The sequence below is a fragment of the Gekko japonicus genome, unplaced genomic scaffold (genome assembly GCF_001447785.1).
Source record: "Gekko japonicus isolate JY-2015 unplaced genomic scaffold, Gekko_japonicus_V1.1 scaffold166, whole genome shotgun sequence".
NCBI classification, from domain to species: domain Eukaryota; kingdom Metazoa; phylum Chordata; class Lepidosauria; order Squamata; family Gekkonidae; genus Gekko; species Gekko japonicus.
Window position 1 is genome coordinate 578,160 of NW_015173127.1, and position 19,956 is coordinate 598,115.

The 19,956-nt window shown below is 48.0% G+C and overlaps 1 protein-coding gene across 1 annotated transcript in view; it reads left to right on the forward strand.

Annotated features, from left to right (window-relative positions):
* The window catches only part of MNAT1 (MNAT CDK-activating kinase assembly factor 1), a 201,672-nt gene that overhangs the window by 38,275 nt on the left and 143,441 nt on the right, over nt 1-19,956 (forward strand). Inside the window, exon 2 of the mRNA XM_015422017.1 lies at nt 15,062-15,214. Within this exon, the coding sequence (XP_015277503.1) occupies nt 15,062-15,214 (153 nt within the window). The remainder of the gene's footprint in view (nt 1-15,061; nt 15,215-19,956) is intronic.

Genomic DNA, 19,956 nt, shown 5'->3' on the forward strand with positions numbered 1-19,956 from the left:
GCGCAGCCAGCTGTCTGGCAGAGGAGAGTTACCGCCCCCAATGAGACTTGCCTACGTCACCTGGAAGTGATGTAGGTACATTGGTGACATCAGGGGGCACCGCTCTGGTTTATGGGCAAAACTCTAAGGTAGAATTAGGAAGAGGAGGAGATTGGATTTATACCCTGCCCTTCACTCGGAGTCTCAGAGTGGCTTACAATCTCCTTTCCCTTCCCCTCCCCACAACAGGCACCCTGTGAGGTAGGTGGGCCTGAGAGAGCTCTGAGAGAACTGTCCTTTCAAGGACAGCTCTTGTCAGAACTATGGCTTGCCCAAGGTAGAAGAAGAAGAGATTGGATTCATACCCCGCCCTTCACAACCCAAAGGTGTCTCCGAGCGGCTTACAAACTCTTTTCCCTTCCCTTCCCCTCCCCACAACAGACACCCTGTGAGGTAGGCGGGGCTGAGAGAACTCTTTCACAAACTGCCCTTTCAAGGACAGCTCTTGTCAGAACTATGGCTTGTCCAAGGTCATCCAGCAGCTGCAACTGGGGGAGTGGGAAATCAAATCCGGTTCTCCCAAATTAGAGTCCGCACACCTAACCACTACACCAAACTGGAATTAGCTTCAAACCATAGAGTTTTGTCCAAAAACCAGAGTATCGCCTCTGCCGACGCCGATATGCCTACCTCACTTCTTCCCTCCCCTCTCCCGGAGCGTCCTGTTAAGTTCCCCACTGGCTTGTCGTTTGGACTTGGCAACACTACCTGTCCCACATCACAACTGTATAGGAATTCAATATAGTGGCAGCGATGCAGGGATTTCCAAGAGAAATGTACGTTCCAAGAGAAATGGTGCCGTTGGAGAGCATCGGAGGAGGAGATGGCAAAGGCCATTTGGGCAACACGCTGCATCCCGTGGAGATTTTCCCCCAGGTTTGGTCTGAATAGCAAAAGCACCTGTGGTCATGTGGCAAGATTGTCATCTATTTCCTCATCGAAGCAAATTGTTCCCTCCAAACTTTCTCAAGCTCAGGGCATTTCCTGGATTCTTTTTCTGGCAGGGTGCTTCGGAGGCAAATGAGTCATAACCGTGTTCCCTATCCAGAGTGTTGTGCAACGCTGGGCCTCCTGACTGTGTTTTTAATAAAATTCTGTCCCTGCCTTTTTAAATACCCTGCTTCCTTTGTGGGCTGACTTTTAAAACCCATTGGCTTAAAAGAAACAAGTGGTGCCCCGCAAGTAACTTGCAGGCGTGGGGGGGCAGTGGTGATGGTGGTGGTGGGGAGCTTGGTGGCGAAGTTGGGATGGAGGCGAGCCTGACAACGGAAGAGCCTCTGCTCGGCATGCCCGAAGGTCCCAGGTTCAACCCCCTGCACCTCCAGTCAAAAGGACCAAGGAAGCAGGTGACGTGGAAGACCTCTGCCTGAGATCTCGGAGAGCCTCCGACAGTCTGAGTAAGACAATACTAACAACGATGGACCAACGGCCTGATTCAGTATAATGTAGATTCCCAATGTTATGGGCTGGTCCCGATCCCACCCAGTTACGACGGCGTTTCTTTTGCACTTCATTGCCTGCCGAATTTTCCTTCCCAAACCTGGTGAGTTTGGCTAGTCATTTCCAGGAACAAGGAGCAAGCAGTGAGAAACATGTGCAGAGAAGGAAGGGACATGGAAGCAGAAGCAGAGGTGATTGTTTTTGGGGACCGAGAAAAGTAAATGCAGACACACCTTTTAGCTTTGGATCCGTGTTTGCCTGCAGGCAAGCCCAGACGTACCAAATCTCAACAACAACAACAACAACAAGAAGGCATGAGTGTTACAGATTTCCTTCCCTTTTTTTGGGAAAAAAAACCCACTGCGACTTTGGGAGCCGAAAGTGTTTTCTCATGCGGCGTGGGCGAAATAAGTAAACAGCTGGATGGCTCTTGAGTCTTGCTGAGAGAGGCAAGAGAATGGGCCGAGTCTTTCTCCCCAGCCGGGAAGTTGCACAAGGAGTTGGCCGTCTGTTGGGAGCAGCATTCTTGAGTATCAAACAGGTCTCTTTCTCAAGGCTGTTTGTCTTGGCACCCGTCGGGGTAAGCGGCGATCAGCCCCGGGCTGTGTTTCAGCAGAACTTTGGGAGATGCGTTCGCTCGGGATAAAGGGGCAGATCTTTTTTGGCAGTTGTCTCTGTTCATTTTCAAAAGCGACCGTCCGCTGCCGACTCTCTGTTTCCTGTGCCAGGGAGATGTACTGAAAGATGATGTGCCTCCCCCCATTCCCCAGAACTGTATGAGTGCATCTATTTGCCCAGAACGCTAATGGATTTTGAAGTGGCCTTTCTTGCGCCTTGAGTAAACGCTGTGTTTAACCTGGCACAGCGCACCTATTGTGCAGGTGCTTATTTTTCTTACGTACCAGTGGCTTCCTTTAAAATAGTTGTAGGGTGGGTATGTATAAACACTCAAAGATGTTTTAGGCCTCCCTGGTTTGCTTGCTTTTAAAATTTCAAGGTGCCTCTCAGTGAACTTGAGCAATAGACTTCGACTTCCCAGACTTGGGGCCCACTAAGCTGCAAGGATGACATCGGAACCATGTGACAGGAAGGCGAGGAACCACAATTATGACCTCCCCGATGTCAAAGCCGTGGGCAGCAGACCAAGAGAACCGGGAAGTGAAAGTACCAGCTGAGTACCAGACACTACATTGCGGTGAGGCAACAGTGGGAGGCCTTCTGGATTTCTGGTCCTGCTGGTGGACTTCCTGGTGGCACCTGGGTTTTGGCCACTGTGTGACACAGAGTGTTGGACTGGAGGGGCCGTTGGCCTGATCCAACATGGCTTCTCTTATGTTCTTATGAGGGGATTAAATAAACATATGGAGCAGAGGTCCACGAGTGGCTGTTAGCCATAAGGGAAGAGGAGAGATTGGATTTATACCCCGCCCTTCCCTACCCAAAGGAGTCTCAGAGCGGCTTACAAACTCCTTTCCCTTTCCCTCCCCACAACAGACACCCTGTGAGGTGGGTGGGGCTGAGCGAGCTCTGACAGAAATGGCTCTTTTTCAAGCACAGCTCTTGTCAGAACTATGGCTTGCCCAAGATCATCCAGCAGGTGCAAGTGGAGGAGTGGGGAATCAAACCCCGTTCTCCCAGATTAGAGTCCGCCCACTTAACCACTACGCCAAACTAGCCATAAGGTATAGATGGGGAACGCTCTGTCTGGGGCAGTGATGCTCTGTATTCTTGGTGCTTGGGGGGCCACAGTGGGAGAGCATCTGGAGTTCTGACCCCACCGGTGGCCCTCCTGATGGCATCTGGGTTTTGGCCACTGTGTGACACATGAGTGTTGGACTGGATGGGCCATTGACCTGATCCAACATGGCTTCTCTGATAGTCTTATGAGCAAATCAAGGGTCAGAGTCACTAAGCTACTGCCGAGTGACCGCGCCATGCGGGTTCAGCTCTTCTCAGCATGCATGCAAAGAGAGACAGGAGGCATGGTGGCCTTGCTCTCTATTCACATGCATGAGGAGTGGGGCATTCCAAAAAGTAGCCCAAAAGTGGTGGTTTGGTAGGGACTCCATTACCCGGCAGATACAGTTCTGTGACCCACATGGGTAGAAGTTGGCTGAGCAGGAGTCCTGAAACTTGGTATGTGTATCACCCAAGCCTTCAAAAAACCGAGCCGGACACTCCTACAAAGAAAAGGGAGAATATATTTTGATTTCCATCTACAGCTGGTACATCTTAATTCTCTATTCATTCTCTCTGTAGATCCGTAAGTGCTAAACTCCTCTCTTTTACCTATATATCATTTCTCACCCTCTTATTCTTCAAACCCACATGACATCAGTTCATTTCCCCCCATTTCCTGCAAAAAAAAAGTCCATCAGAGGTTTCCAGTTAGGTATAAATGTATTTAATGACTTTTCTCTGATCAAAGAAGTAAGTGTAGCCATCTTCGCTAATTCTATCATCTTCACAATCCAATCTTCTATTGTAGGTATTACTGAAGATTTCAATTTCTGAGCATACAGTAATCTTGTCGCCGTTGTCATATACAAAAATAAAGTCCCATGTGTTCTTTCTATTACCATTAATCCCAACAAAAAACCCTCTGGTTTCAATTGTATATTAGCCTTTGAAATTTTCTGGATAGCAGAATGTATTTGTATCCAAAATTTTCTAGCTTTAGTACATGTCCACCGTAAATGGTAAAATGTTCCCTCTTGCTGTTCACATTTCCAATATACCGTGTTTCCCTGAAAATAAGACACTGTCTTATATTTATTTTTTCTCAAGAAGACACACTAGGGCTTATACCACAAATGCATAGAAATCCTGCTAGGGCTTATTTTGGGGGTAGGTCTTATTTTTGGGGAAACAGGGTATATTAGAGACATTTTTATACATTTTAGCTAATTTTTCTGGTGACATATACCATCGGTACATCATTTGATAAAAGTTATCTTTTAAATTAGTACTTAATGTAACTTTAAGACCTTTTGACTACATATTTTGCCATTGCTCCAAGTATATGTTATATCCAACATTTTTAGCCCATTTTACCATACAGTCTTTTATTTGTTTTTCCTCTGTCTCATATTTCAGCAGCAATTTATACATCTTTGCAATTATGTGTTCGTCATTTTTACATAGTTCTGTTTCAAATTCTGTCATAGATTGTTCAAAATGACAAGATCTTATCTATTTTAAACCTTTCTAGTAATTGTGAATAAAAGAACCATTGACAATTATATCCTTGCATTAGCAAATCTTCTCTTGATTTCATTTTACAGTCTCCTTGTGTAATTTCTAATATATCATGGAACATTAACCACTTGTGTTTGGTTACCATCTCTTGTCTAAAAAAACACTTCCTGTGATGTTAGCCACAAAGGTGTTTTCCACCAAAGCTTAGGCTTATATTTATTCCATATTCTTAGCATTGGTACTGGGTACATATATCCATAGATAAAGTTAAAACCAACATTAACTTTTACGTTATCATACCACAAGTAGGCGTGCCACCCAAATCTTCCAGCTCCAACTGTCATTTATTTCTCAGCAGAACTCTTCTTGTATTCTTATGGAATCACTTTGTACCTGGATCCTGAAAATTTTTGAAGTGGGTCCAGTTTCAGGCGGGGTAGCCATGCTGGTCCACAGTAGAAGAGCAAGATTTAAGTCCAGTAGCATTTTCACGACCAACAAGATTTTTGGGGTATGAGCTTTTGAGAGTCAGAGCTCCCTTTGTCCGATACATGCAGGGATGGCGATCCCTGAGTCCTTATATCTCAGTCAGAAGATAGGAGGGGTGTCGCAAAGAAGGGAGTCAGGATGCAGAGGTAGAAGAAGAAGAAGAGATTGGATTTATACCCCGCCCTTCACTACCCAACGGAGTCTCAGAGTGTCTTACAAACTCCTTTCCCTTCCCCTCCCCACAATAGACACCGTGTGAGGTAGGTGGGGCTGAGAGAGCTCTTGACAGAAACTGCTCTTTTTCAAGAACAGCTGTGCCAGAACTATGGCTTGCCCAAGGTCATCCAGCAGGTGCAAGTGGAGGAGGGGGGAATCAAACCCGGTTCTCCCAGATTAGAGTCCGTGCACTTAACCACTACACCAAACTGGCAATGTGCATTGTAATCAGCTTGATTACAGCACGGGAGAAATGCTTAGGGGCAGAAAATTAGTATCCGTAATGTGATAAGAATCCTGTGTTCTATAATCCTGGTGGGCACACGAGAGGTCTTTTTAGTGGAGCTCCCACGATTACGGAACAGCTTCCCCAGGGAGGTGTGCCTGGCCCATCACTGTCGCCAGGCCCATAGCCTTTTTTTGTTTTGTTTTGTGGGGCATATTTTTTTTCTTGTGGGGCAACCATTATGAGGGAGTGAAGGGCTTTGTAGAAATAGTACGTTATAGCTATGGATGTATGTACCAGTACCAATGCTGCATGCGATCAATACGCTGGAGGTAGCTAGGTTATGCATAAGTAACATGCAAGTGTGCTGAAGCATGCAAGGCTGTATGTTGGCGCGGTGTTCAGAAGGAATCTCATTTTCTGTTTCATGCCCCCCCCCCCATATTCACCCAGCTCGGCACCCGCGTCCCCCTCCCGGCCCTTCCCAAGGTTGATTCACTAGTCTGTCGCTTAAGAATCAAAACCCTGTGAATCCTCCCTACCCTCCAAGCAACCGAGCCACCTGTTTCCTTCCCCATACCAATCCCCACCCATGCCTCTTGTGGGGCATGGCTGTAAATTAAGGGGGCTGGGCCCCGAGATGCCCCACTGTAGCTGCGGGCCTAGCTGTTGCTCTTCAGGAGGCAGGTGACGACAGTTTAGTTAATGACAGCATTTGATTAGTTCTTCTGCCCGCCAATAATTTTATAATATGTATTTCAATTAGTGGTTTTTAGTGTTGAAGAGCGTTGGGAGGTTGTCGGTAGCGCCGAATGCGGAGGTTAGACGGCTGGTCAAGGCCAGTTACCGGAATCATGTGACCCCCCTAATCCTACGGCAATTATACTGGCTTCCACTCGGCGTATACAAAATGTATTTCCAGCCCCTGAACAGTTCCTGAAAGAACAGAACATAGCCACTGCTCGCGATATATAAGTTGGTCATCCCTCAGCTCTACCAACCCTGCTAGTTTATTATTTTGCAAATGAAGAGCCTCCCGGCAGTTAACTGGTCCAACAGGACATAGATGTTAATCTTCATTAAAGGAGTGAAATCTCCTGTATCCACAAGCTGGTGTTTTTGTCACTGGATTGTCGTTTGTTTCTCCAGGCAACCGATCTCAGGAAACTGCCAAGTTTGCGGGCGAGGGCTATTGCTTTAACATGTACCCTGGTGCTATCCAAAAATGAGGGAACAAACACTCAAAAAAAGTCTCTGAAGTCTGTCCTCAAAGTGCTGAATTGCAGCTAAATTGCCATCCAAATATTTAGGTTGAGCGTGGAAAGCCATGTGCTTGGCGGGCTGGAGACACTGGGCATTCCCTCGCTTGCATTCCTGGCTCGAAACATCGAGTCTTGGCAGCTTTGTACATTTGGCTCATGAGGAGCAGGGGCAGAAGGAGGACTCCCTTCTGCACGAACGGTTCCCATGTTTATAAAAGGCAGAATCTCAGCAGGTTGTAATCCTGGGGTCCCCAACGTTTTTGAGCCAGTTTGGTATAGTGGTTAAGAGTGGCAGAACTGGGTTTGATTCCCCACTTCTCCACATGCAGCCAGCTGGGTGACCTTGGGTCAATCACAGTTCCCTCAGAGCTGTTCTCTCAAGAGCAGTTCTCTCAGAGCTCTCTCAGCCCCACCTACCTCACAGGGTCTCTGTTGTGGGGAGAGGAAGGGAAGGAGATTGTAAGACGCTCTGAGACTCCGAGTGAAGGGCAGGGTATAAATCCAAGGTTGCAGCCACACGTGCGAGATAACGCGGGGGAGGGGGAGCAAGGCTATTTGCTCCGTAGGAATTTGACCCGCAGCTGCACGATCACACAGTCCCTGGGAGCTGCGGGGGCGGCCCGCCACTGCAGGATCAGATGCAACTGCAGGTGAATCGGGTGGGTTTCCCCCCCGCGTGTTTCTGTTGCGCTTCAACGGGGGATCAATGATTCACATCTCTGCACTGAGTGCTCCCTATGCAGTGTGTGGTGATGTGCTTACCCAAAACGGGGGAAAAAACAACGGCATGGAGTCGGGATGGCCCGTTCAGACCATCTCGGCGCCATGAGAGTGCGCTGGCATGATCACACACGGGAAAGTTTGTTCCTGGCCCATAGCAAACCCGTTTGCTACTGGACTTTCCCCGGTGTCTTTTTACTCTGCTTCTGTGGCAGGGCAAAACAGGTTGCCGATGGGTGCGGGACCCTTGGCAGATGTTTCCATCTGATCGCGCCCCTCAAAAGCCCTTAAAATCCGCACGGCATTCGTGCCTATGGCGCGGCTAATTCTGCGTGTGATCGCGAACCAACTCTTCTTTTTCTTCTTCTTCTTCAGGCACCTTTGGAATTTTGACACAGGGTTGGGGTGCAGCCACAATATGGTTGCGTAGGAGGCGGGGCCAGCAAAAGAATGGCGGCTGCAGGTTAACTTCAGTCATATAGTGTAGATCAGGGGTGTCAAACTCATTTGTTATGAGGGCCAGAAGTGACATAAATGAGACCTTGCTGGGCCGGGCCATGTGTGTCATAAAATGTAATGCCAGGTAGCGGAGATAGAAACTTTATAAAGGACACAAACACAAAGGGGTTTTCTTACTTAAAATAAAAACATGCTTAAAACATTAGCACTCTTGCGATATTTTGTTTATTTAACATTGACTGATATCTTGCTCTGAATTATTACATCAAAATGTCTGTGCTGTTGCAGTCTTGTGTGCAGTCAGGTATGTATCTGTAAGCTGCAAACCTGTGATGACGCAGCAGCAGCAGAACTGGAAGCAGAAGCAGAAGACAGCCAGTTCCTCTGGGGGCCTGATCCGGCCCCCAGGCCCATGTTTGACATCCCTGGTGTAGATCCTTGTGCCCTTGTGGCAGCTACTGTCAAAGCAACATTTAAAAAAAATCTGCAAAGCCAATCAAATCTCCAGTGGCCAATCAAAAGCCTTGCTGGGCAAAAGCCCCACCCATTTCTAAAAACATTTGGTCGGCTCCAGGAAAGGTATCAATGGGTGCGGTCAGACGGCGTGCCGGAGCGGTTTAAACTGCTTTGGTCCGAGGCGCTTTTTTTTTAAGCTAGAAGAATCGCGATCACACTTACCTCGTTCCGGATCGCTGCGCAGCCACATTGCTCCCGGACATTCACACAGGTTTCTTCTTGCTGGGCACTTCCTCTGTTTTTTCTTCAGATCGCAGAAATCTTTCGCTTTTTACTAAACGTGCAGCACTTTTCCATGGCGGTGTTTTTTTAGGGATGCACCTGTTTCATGTCACCTCACTCCCGAGCTCACGTGAAAGCCCCGCCCCGGTTTAGAATTGTGTCATTCTGCTAAAAGAGTGGTGATGGGACACCTGTTGCAATCGTTTCCTATTGTTGAAAGGGAGCCCTATTTATATCCCTGTGGTGCACTGGCGGAAGAAAGGGACAGCTCTCTTGTGCACCTGTGGCAGTCTCTCTTCAGGCGAGAGAGGCCTAGAAAGAATAGTCGCTTTTTATACCCCACTTTTCTCTACCATAAAGGTAAAGGTTCCCTTGCTCGAAAGCCAATTGAATCCGACTCTAGGGTTGCGGTGCTCATCTCCGTTTCAAAGCCGAAGAGCCAGCGCTGTCCGAAGACGTTTCCGTGGTCATGTGGCCGGCATGACTAGACGCTGAGGCGCATGGAACGCTGTTACCTTCCCACCAAAGTGGTACCTATTTATCTACTTGCAATTTCTTGCTTTCGCACTGCTAGGTTGGCAGGAGCTGGATCTAGAGACGGGAGCTCACACCGTCATGCGGCACACTCGGGTCTCAAACTGCTGAACTACCGATCTTCCACAGCCTGCAATTCAGCATCTTAACCACTTGAGCCACCACAGCTCTTTTTTTTCTCTACCTTAAGGAGACTCAAAGTGCCTTACAATCTCCTTCCTTTCCTCTCCCCACAACAGCCACTCAACAGGTGGGGCTGGGAGAGCTCTGAGAGAACTGTGACTGACCTAAGGTTGCACAGCAGGCTTCAGGAGGAGGAGGAGTGGGGAATCAAACTCCATTCTCCAGGTTAGAGTCCACCGCTCTTAACCACTACACCACACTGCCTCTCAACAGAATACTCCCATAATGAGAACCTTCAGAGGTTCTTGGGCCCACCCTGCCTTCTTATAGAATCATGGAAGGGACCTCCAGGGTCATCTAGTCCAACCCCATGCGCAATGCGGGAAATTCACAAGTACCCCCCTCCCCCACATCCCCAGTGACCCCTGCTCCACGTCCAGAAGATGGCAAAACCCCCATCCAGGATCCCTGGCTAAACTAGACCTAGACGGGATCGGCTCTTTTGCTATAAACACAAAGCAACTGAGGCCAACCGGTTTTCTCTGTCCCTGGTTCTTTCAGGGTGGGAGAGTTTTAGTCAACAATGGAATTGTCATTATTTGTTCTGGCCACAGAGTGCTGTAGCAGCGTGAGGAGAAATTACGCCACGCTCGTAGCTCAGGCCGGGCTCGCCTCAGCTAAACAATCCACAAATGTTTCCCTCGTACGTAGGCGCCACACCCATAGAACCACACGCCAGCTGAGCACTGCGGCGACATTGGGAGCGAAGGAGGGAAGTGCACGGGGAGAGCCAGTGTGGTGTAGCGCTTAGAGCAGGGTCCCCCACCCCCAACATGATCCCTATGGGCACCCGTCACCACCTGCCAAGTGGGTTTCTGAATGGCCGCTGGAGATCTGGTGGGCTGTGCAGGCAACGCTCCCTCTAAGCTATGGAGTCCTGTGAGCAAAAATTCTACTTTGTGAGCTACTGGCATTAAAGTTGTGAGTGAGCGATTTGGCTGCTGCATAAATTAGTTCGCCCTGGAGCCATCCGTCCTGAGCGAAGACAAAAATGTGTGAGTCGGAGGCTGAAAAACTGTGAGCTAGCTCACACTAACTCAGCTTAGAGGGTACACTGTGTGCAGGTTTTTAAGAATATTGTTTTGGCAACAGCTACTATCACAGCACTAAGAAGAGAGAGAGAAGAGAAGAGATTGGATTAATACCCCACCCTTCTCAGAGCAGCTTACAGTCTCCTTCCTCTTCCCACAACAGACACCCTGTGAGGCGGGTGGGGCTGAGAGAGCTCTTTCGAGGACTGCTCTTGAGAGAACAGCTCTGAGAGAACTGGTGACTGACCCAAGGCCACTCCAGCTAGCTGCATGTGAAGAAGTGGGGAATCAAACCCAGTTCTCCCAGAATAGAGTCCGTGTTCCTAACCACTACCCCAAACTCTGTGAGGCAGGTGGCACAGACAATATTTTTTTAGCGAGACAATATTTTTAAACGATAGTTTGTTTAAAAAGGTGTCTTGTCCAGCGGAGCTTCTGCCTGAAATGTAGAAGTGTTACTATCAGAGTTACACATGACCTCACTCCCTGACCTTTGCGGTTGGCTCTGCCTTTTGTGGCAGCCATTTTGTGGTCGCACTGGGGATGCCACCCTCCAGGTGGCACCTGGGGAGCTCCTGCTATTGCAGTCGATCTCCAGACAACCAAGATTAGTTCCTGTGGAGAAAATGGCTGCTTTGGAGGGTGGACTCTGTGGCACCGTGCCCAACTGAGGTCCCTCCCCAGCCCAAACCCTGTCCTTCTCAGTCTCTACCTCCAAAGTCTACAGAAATTTCCCAAGCTGGAGCTGGAAACCCTAGTTAGCAGGCAAATCAGGTGCTGTACTCTTCAGATGTGCTACAGACCAAAGGTACATGTTTAGCATAAGAAAATGATGTGGTGCTGGCTTATTTTGCTCTGCACCACACTGGCGCATCTATTGCTAGCTCATGCCTCATCCCAAACTCCTTTTTTGTTGTTGTTGAGGAATTTCAGACAGACGATATAATCCGGAAGAGGAACGGTTCACAAACGGTTTCTGGTCTGTCATTTCAGACAGAACCGTTTTAAAACCGGTTCCCTACCGGAATATATTTGTAATTTCAGACACAAACGCTCCTGTCCCGTTTAGGACAGAAGCTTTTTTTTTTTTTTGGAACGTTTGCTTTATAGCTTTATAGCTATAGCGCTATAACGGAATACAACGGTTATAGCTATAGCGCTATAATGGAATAGCATTATATTAATCCCATTGGAATGCCTGGAGTGTTTTGTTATAGTGCTATAGCGCTATCGTGTTCTAAAGCGAATGTTCAAAAAAAAACGGGAGATCGCCCGCATGGGCGAAAAACGGCGGGGGGAAAGCGGGAAAAAGCGGTGCAGTCTGAAATGGCAAACCGCTTCAGATCCAGCTCTTCACCGGATGGGGAAAGCCATGTGTGAAATGGCAGCCCTATACCGGTTTACTCCATGACAGATCAAAAACGGCTTCAAAACGGGTTAAAAAGGGTAATGTGAAATTCCTCGTTGTTTTGCTAGTATGACTTCATTTGTTTGATTCTGTGTGCACACCTAGCCATCGATCTGTCACATCCTTGTCCCACCCTTTCTCCGAAGAGCTCACGGTAGAATACCTGGTTCTCTCTTCCTCCTTTAATGCTCACAACGGTCTTTCCCAGCTTCTGTCGGTCTCAGGTTTTTATCTTACCTTTCCTGTAGAGAGCTCAGGGCTAGGGCTGCCAACCTCCAGGTGGTGCCTGGAGGCCTCCCGGAATCACAACTGATCTCCAGATGACAGAGAGGAGCTCCCCCACAGGAAGTGGCTGCCTTCAGCGGGAGGGCTGGGTAGCCGTGTTTGTCCGTATAAGTAGAAAAGAGTGAGAATCCAGGAGCACCTTAAAGGCGAACAAAACTTGTGGCAGGGGAGGAGCTTTCGTGAGTCACTGGGCAGTATGGCATTATACCGTGCCCTCCACAGGCCCCCCAGCCCCAAATCTCCGGGCATTTCTCGACTCCGGGCTGGCAAACCTACTCCAGGTGTATATATAACTGTCCCTATCCCCCCCTCTCATGACAGCCAGAGAAATAGTTTAGGCTGAGAGAAGGTGACTGATCCAAGAGCATCCAGTAAGTTTCTTGGCTGAGTGGGGATTCGAACTCGTGTCTCCCCGGTCCCAGTCCAACCACTGCATCACACAGGCTCTCTCCCAAAATTTCCACATGCCTGTTCTAAGTATTAGACTTATTTCAGAACTGGAGAAAGGCCCCCCCTGACCTTGCTCCATTTCCACCCCAGGACAAAGCTGTTTTTGGAAATAACCAGACCTGCATGTAATTAAGTACTTCCAAAACGTCTTCCTTCTCAAATCCAGTCAAACTAGCTTGCTTTGACCTTGTTGTAAACAAATGGCTGCTGTTTCTTAGCCTTATGGGTCAGGGGCTAGGATAATTTTGTGCATTCGGTCTGTCTTGGAAAATCAGTTTGCCTGCTCATCTAGGGCGAATACCAAATAGAAGAAGAAGAAGAGATTGGATTTATACCCCGCCCTTCACTTGGAGTCTCAGAGTGGCCTACAAACTCCCCTCTCTTCCCCTCCCCACACCAGACACCCTGTGAGGTGGGTGGGGCTGAGAGAACTCCGACACAAACTGCTCTTTTTCAAGGACAGCTGTGCCAGAGCTTGTGACTGACCCAAGGTCATCCAGCCAGGTGCAAGTGGAGGAGTGGGGAATCAAACCCGGTTCTCCCAGATTAGAGTCCGCACACTTAACCACTACACCAAACTGGCTCTCAATACTGATAGATGAGGCTTCTTGGGAGTCAGATCATAAGGCGCCCGGATCCTAAAACGCCTGACGACTAGGAGCGGTGTTGAAAAAGTTTTTCCAGAAAGGTCTAGAATTGCTCCTCAGAGCCAGCATGGGGTAGTGGTTAAGAGCAATGGACTCCAGTCTGGAGAGCTGGGTTTGATTCCCCACTCTTCCTCCACATGAAGTGGCTCCCGGATAATGGGGAAGTGAGTAGTACGGTGAATAGGGTTGCCAGACCCCTTCTCCGGGTTGGGGCTCCCCCAATTTCTGGGGCTCTGGTCTGCCACCGGCCAACTGGCCGGCAGGGGAAGCCCCACCCCCAGACAGGCAGGTTGCCATGCGACGCCGCTGTCACAATGACATCACTTGGAAGTGACATCATCGTGTCGCTGATGTCGGGGGGGGGGTGTGACACGATGGGCAGGCTATAGTTTTGAAGGCAAAAAAGCCGTAGAGTTTTGCCCCAAAACTAGAGCATCACCCCCAACGTCGGTGACTTTTCTCCCTTTCTCACAATACAAGAACTCGTGGGCACTCCATGAAATTGCTGAGCGGTCGGGTTAGAACAGATAAAAGGAAGTACTTCTTCACCCAAAGAGTGATTAACACTTGGAACTCACTGCCACAGGAAGTGGTGGCGGCTACAAGCATGGACGGCTTCAAAAGGGAATTAGATAAGCATATGGAGCAGAGGTCCATCAGTGGCTATTAGCCACAAGGTATAGATAGGGGCTCTGGGGCAAGTGATGCTCTGTCATCTTGGTGCTTGGGGGGGGGTCAACAGTGGGAGGGCTTCTAATGTCCTGGCCCCACTGGTGGACCTCCTGATGGCACCTGGTATTTCTGGCCACTGTGTGATGCAGAGTATTGGACTGGATGGGCCTTTGGCCTGATCCAACATTGGCATCTCTTATGTTCTTATGTTCTTATGATGTCATTCCTGTGTGTGGCAGAAGATCCCGGGAAGGTCCTGGGAGGCCCCAGCTGCCTGAAAGGTCGGACCTGGCAACCCTAACGGTGAGGGACACGTGTTCAAGTTCCCAACAGCGTTAATGTAAGATGGAGAGGGAGCGTTTTGGGTGATGGTGAGATATGGAAAAAATGGTATTTAGCAGATAGTCCAGCAGGGCCAGAGTAAAATAATTCAGACTGAGAGTCCATGTGTGATTAAAATATAATTTTTTTACTAAATTCTAGCATGGGAAAGGGTAACTGGGATGAAAATAACAACAGAGCAAAATCGGCTACATCCTTACTCTACAAAGACCAAAGCAGAAGAGAGAGATTATGGCTACTCTTCTTCTTCTTCAGAACACCAAACAAAGACGGGAAGAGAAGCCATAAAATGGTAACACACCTTGACACTTTAGTCCCAATCAAATTCCTAGATCAGGGAGAAAATTCCCGGGCTTCCTACATCTAAAGAACATTGGTTACATGTGAGTAACAGAAACAAACAATTAACCCCAGATATACTGAGTGTTTTCAACTTGTAATACCCAACAGACAGAAAAGCATAGGGTGGGATGGAAAAGGGGAAGGTTTACTCGCCCGCCCTACTTTGAATTTTCCCAACTTGCCATTGGAATGGCTTATTAATGAAACTGTTGCACGCCTGGAACGGTTTCACATGTCTGAGGAGGGTTGTTGTTTTTCGCATGCGTGTCCCTGTGATGCAGAGATCGTCTTTAGTAGTGGGCCACGTTGCATTCCTTCTTTTGCGGTGTGTGCGTGTTTCCAGGCTCCATTTTTGCACTCGGGTGCCTTTTCTCTTCCAGATGCGAGAGCTGCGTGGAGCTGCTGTTTGTCCGGGGGGCCGGGAACTGCCAAGAATGCGGCACCCCCTTGCGGAAGAGCAACTTCAGAGTGCAACTCTTTGAGGACCCAGCCGTTGACAAGGAGGTGGAAATCCGGAAGAAGGTGTTGAAAATGTGAGTGCGATTGAGATAGGCCGGGTTTTTTCCTGTTCTTGGGGGGATTAGCTTGATTTGTTTTTCAGCAAGGGATCATTTTAAGTGGCATAGAGAACTTACTTATGTTCAGGGCCTTTTTTTGTGTAGAAAAAGCCCAGCAGGAACTCATTAGCGTAATAGGCCACACCCAACAGCAGGAACTCATTAGCATATTAGGCCACACCCTGACATCACAGCACATTAGCATATTAGGCCACACCCCCATGTTAGCAGAAGTGTGGTCATCCAGCCACACCCACCTTTCGCTTCTTATTCTCTTTACGTTTGTTGTCAAAACCCAGGGCCTTTTTGCATGTTAGGCCACACACCCCTAATTGTAGCCAATCCTAATGAGTTTCTGCTCTTGGGTGTGGCCTATTATGCTAATGAGTTCCTGCTGGGCGTGGCCAACTTGGGAGCCAGCCGGAACTCCGTTCCTGTGCGTTCCTGCCCCAAAATAGCCCTGCTTATGTTATATATCCTGAGCTACAAAATGCATTGCGTACTGTCCTTTAATGGATACAGATCCAAAGAACTGTGTATTTATTTATTTGTTATTACTGTACAGTGCTACCCTATTGCCTGCATAGAAAAGCCCTCTTGAATAGTTCATTTTTGCATACTTTATGGAAAGCCAGGAGGGTGGGAGCTTTCCTGACCTTCTCAGGCAGCGTAGCGTGGTGCTTAGAGTGGCAGCCTAGGATCCGGGAGACCCAGGTTCCAATCCTCACTCTACCATGGATGGTTTCTGGGTGACCTTGGGCTGCTCACACAGTCTCAGCCTAACTTACGTAACATGATTGTTGTGAAGATAAAACAAAGAAGAGGATGACGTAAGCTGCTTTGGCTTCCCACTGGGGAGAAAGGCAGGGTCGAAATGAAGTAAATGAATGAATATCAATTATAAGAACATCAGAAGAGCCCTGCTGGATCAGACCAGTGGTCCATCTAGCCCTGCATCCTGTCTCACACCGTGGCCAACCAGTTCCTCTGGAGGGCCATCAACAGGGCACAGAGGCTGATGCCTTCATTAGAATATCAGAAGAGCCCTGCTGGATCAGACCAGTGGTCCATCTAGCCCTGCATCCTGTCTCACACCGTAGCCAACCAGTTCCTCTGGAGGGCCAACCACAGGGCACAGAGGCTGAGGCCTTCATATGAATTTAACAAAAGCTGAGGCTTTCATTAGAATATCAGAAAAGCCCTCTAGCTCAGCATCCTGTCTCACATTGTGGACAACCAGTTCCTCTGGAGGGCCAACAACAGGGCATGGAGGCTAAGGCCTTAATAAGACCGTAAGAAGAGCCCTGCTGGATCAGACCAGATGTCCATCTAGTCCAACGTCTTGTCTGGTTTCCTGGTGTGTGCCCAGTAGAAAATGGGCAGGGCCAGGGGGGCTTTTGCTCAGCGAGGCTTCCGATTGGCCATTGGAAATTTGATTGGCTGTGCAGATTTTTAAAAATGTTGCTTTGGTGGGAGCTGCCGCCGCAGCACAAGTATCTTCACTGTGTGGCCGAAAGTAAGCTGTTGTCAAGTGCAGGTAAGTCAAGTGGGTTAAGAGTCAAGTAGGTGGATAACGAAGGTTCCAGATATTAACAACTTTTGTTTCAAAAATCTTCTTCAGGAATGACTATTACAAGTTTTCACAAGCATCATTTCCAATGGTGGGGTCAGGATTTTCACCTCCGTTAAATATAATTACAATAATAGCACATAAGTTGCTGTCGAGTGCAGGTAAGTCAAGTGGGTTGATAATCAAGTAGGCGGATAATGAAGGTTCCGGATATTAATAACGTCATTTCAAAAATCTTCTTCAGGAATTACTATTACAAGTTTTCACAAGCATCATTTCCAATGGTGGGGTCAGGGTTTTCGCCTCCGTTGTAAATGATGCTTGTGAAAACTTGTAATAGTCATTACCGAAGAAGATTTTTGAAATGACGTTATTAATATCCGGAACCTTCATTATCCACCTACTTGACTATCAACCCACTTGACTTACCTGCACTCGACAGCAACTTATGTGCTATTTTTGTAATTATATTTAATATTATCTTGTATTTTGTATGTATTTATGTAGCACCTTGTTTCTTAAAATATTAGCTTTAGCTATACTCAGCGTCCCTCTTTTACACGGCCTTGCTTTGCTTTTTGATTTTTTGCTGTGTTACGGCTTATTGTTCCGAAAGTAAGCTGTGGCAGCCATTTTGTGTCTGGCTCCACCTCCCGCAGCCACCATTTAAAGGCAGCCATGTTGTAGCAGTGCCCACATGCTCTGCCACAATTCCAGAGCTGTCCGCAGGCTCAAAAGAGTTGGGAACCCCTGCTGTAAACCATTATTGAGGTATTCTATTTTCGATATTGCATAAACTGTAAATAGCAGAATGTTTTTCGTCACCCGGACATCTTTCTGACCGATGTTGCAACTCCGCTTTTCCGTTTCAGTCCCTTTCTTTTGTGTGTCTGTCACTTAGGCGGTAACCCCGAAGGCAAAATTGGCTTTTGACATATAGCACTTGGTTTCTGTAGGCACTCAAGAAAAAAGGTAGTGTTTATTTATTTAGCGAATTTCGAAGCTGTCTTTCCACTCAAAAGAGCACTCAGGGTGGCTTAGCACTAAAACGTAAACTCTAGAAAACGTAAAAATAATAATAATTCCTTAAAATCCACCGAAATCTGTAGCAATTCAGGGCAGTCTAAAGCCTAGGTGGAGTTGCAGTGGCTCAAGTGGTTAAGACGCTGAACTGCAGGCTGTGGAAAGTCGGTAGTTCAGCAGTTCGAGACCCGAGTGCGCTGCATGACGGAGTGAGCTCCCGTCTCTAGTTCCAGCTCCTGCCAACCTAGCAGTTCGAAAGCAAGAAATTGCAAGTAGATAAATAGGTACCACTTTGGTGGGAAGATAACAGCGTCCCGTGCGCTTTGGTGTTTAGTCATGCTGGCCACATGACCACAGAAATTTCTTTGGACAGCTCTGGCTCTTCGGCTTTGAAATGGAGATGAGCCTAGAGTCGGATTCGACTGGCTTTCGAGCAAGGGAACCTTTACCTTTACCTTTTACTAAAGCCTAGGTAAAACTCATATTTCGTCCTTCCGGGATAAATGAGTTTTCAGTAAACAGAGGAAGGCCAGGAGTGAATCAAGTGTAGCCCTGGAAAAAGGATGATCTATGTTTGTGGCTGGCAGGCGAGAAGGCATCATTTGTTGCGTTATTTTTGTGCTTTTGTGCCGCCCTTTCTCCAAGGAGCTCATAATGGTGTACGTAGTTCTCCCCCCCCTTTTTTTGCCATCATGTTTGAGCTGACTTTTGGCGACCCCGTAGGGTTTTCAAGGCACGAGACGTTCGGTGGTAGTTTGCCGTCGTCTGCCTCTGCATAGCAACCCTGGACTTCCTTGGGTGTCTCCCATCCAAGTACTAACCGGGGCTGACCCTGCTTAGCTTCCAAGATCTGATGAGATCGGGCGAACCTGGGCTGTCCATGTCAGGGGCATGCATAGTTTTAACCTTGAAAGGAAGTTTAGGAAATTAGTAAAGGGCCAGAAGCTAAAAACATCAATAGGTAGGGACAAAAGTACACGTGTTTATTTCAAAAAACATATAAAAACCTTGTAGGGGCCCAACTCTCCTGGCTCTTCGCAAACTGTGCAAAACCAAATTGCACAGGTCATAGGAATTCACTGTACAAAATGGTTCACGGACTTACGTGGATAAATGTTGAGGGACTGCGGTCTACACTACTGAGCATAGCCTGCTGTAAGCAGGATCCTACTATGTAATCTTTGCATCAGGAGCTTTCACTCATGCTAAATAATGCCGTTTCCGTCCACTTCAGCGGCCCCAAAAACCAATAAACCACAGTTTTTGATCCTAGTTTGAGAGAATATACCTAACCACAGCGAGTGGACAGTCTCAGAGGGTAGCCGGGTTGGTCTTCAGTAAAACATCTAGATTCGAATCCGGTAGCACCTTAGAGACCAACAAGACTTTTGGGGGTGTCGCAGGCAGCGGCTAGCAAGTGTCAGCTATGCCGTCATAAGGGTTGGGGGTGTCTCAAATATCGCCGCATTCTTTCTTTGCTTCTGTAACACTTTATCTATGGCCTTGCAGGTGGTGTGAGTTGTTTGGACTTCAGGGAACCGTGGGAGTGCTTTCGGTTCTCAGCTTCGGCTCTGACGGCCTGGGGCTCCTTCTCCCGCGCGGGGGAATGTGGCTAATTGGCCTAAGGAAGGGGGGGTGCATATGAATACCCTATATCCCATTATGCTTGTAAGGGCGACACCATTCTTAACAGCGACTTTGTTAATACATCTATAGATCTGCAATAAAGTATAACCTTTCTGATAAGCGTGTACTCGATTGCTGGCTGTGGAACCTGACCGCAAGGTTCTCTAATGGCTGCCACCACTCTGGTCTGGGTCTCCTCGGGAGGGCCCCGGGCACCCACCCTACCCCTATACACAATACTTTCCCAGTAGGTTTCCCTTTATGACGTGACCAAACGAGGCGTGGGGACCCAAGGCAGAATAACAAACTAGTTTTATGAAAGAGATTTAGTAACAACTGTAGTTCAAACATATGTAGTAAAAATGAGGACAGTAAAGGTAGGTAAATCGGGAAATAAGAAACCCTAACGCGTCTGACTCTACTGTATCTAGCCTTCTCTAGGTCTTTGGCCTCAACCTGACTCACCCCTTTTGGATGAGGGATCCCCTCCTTCTGCAGC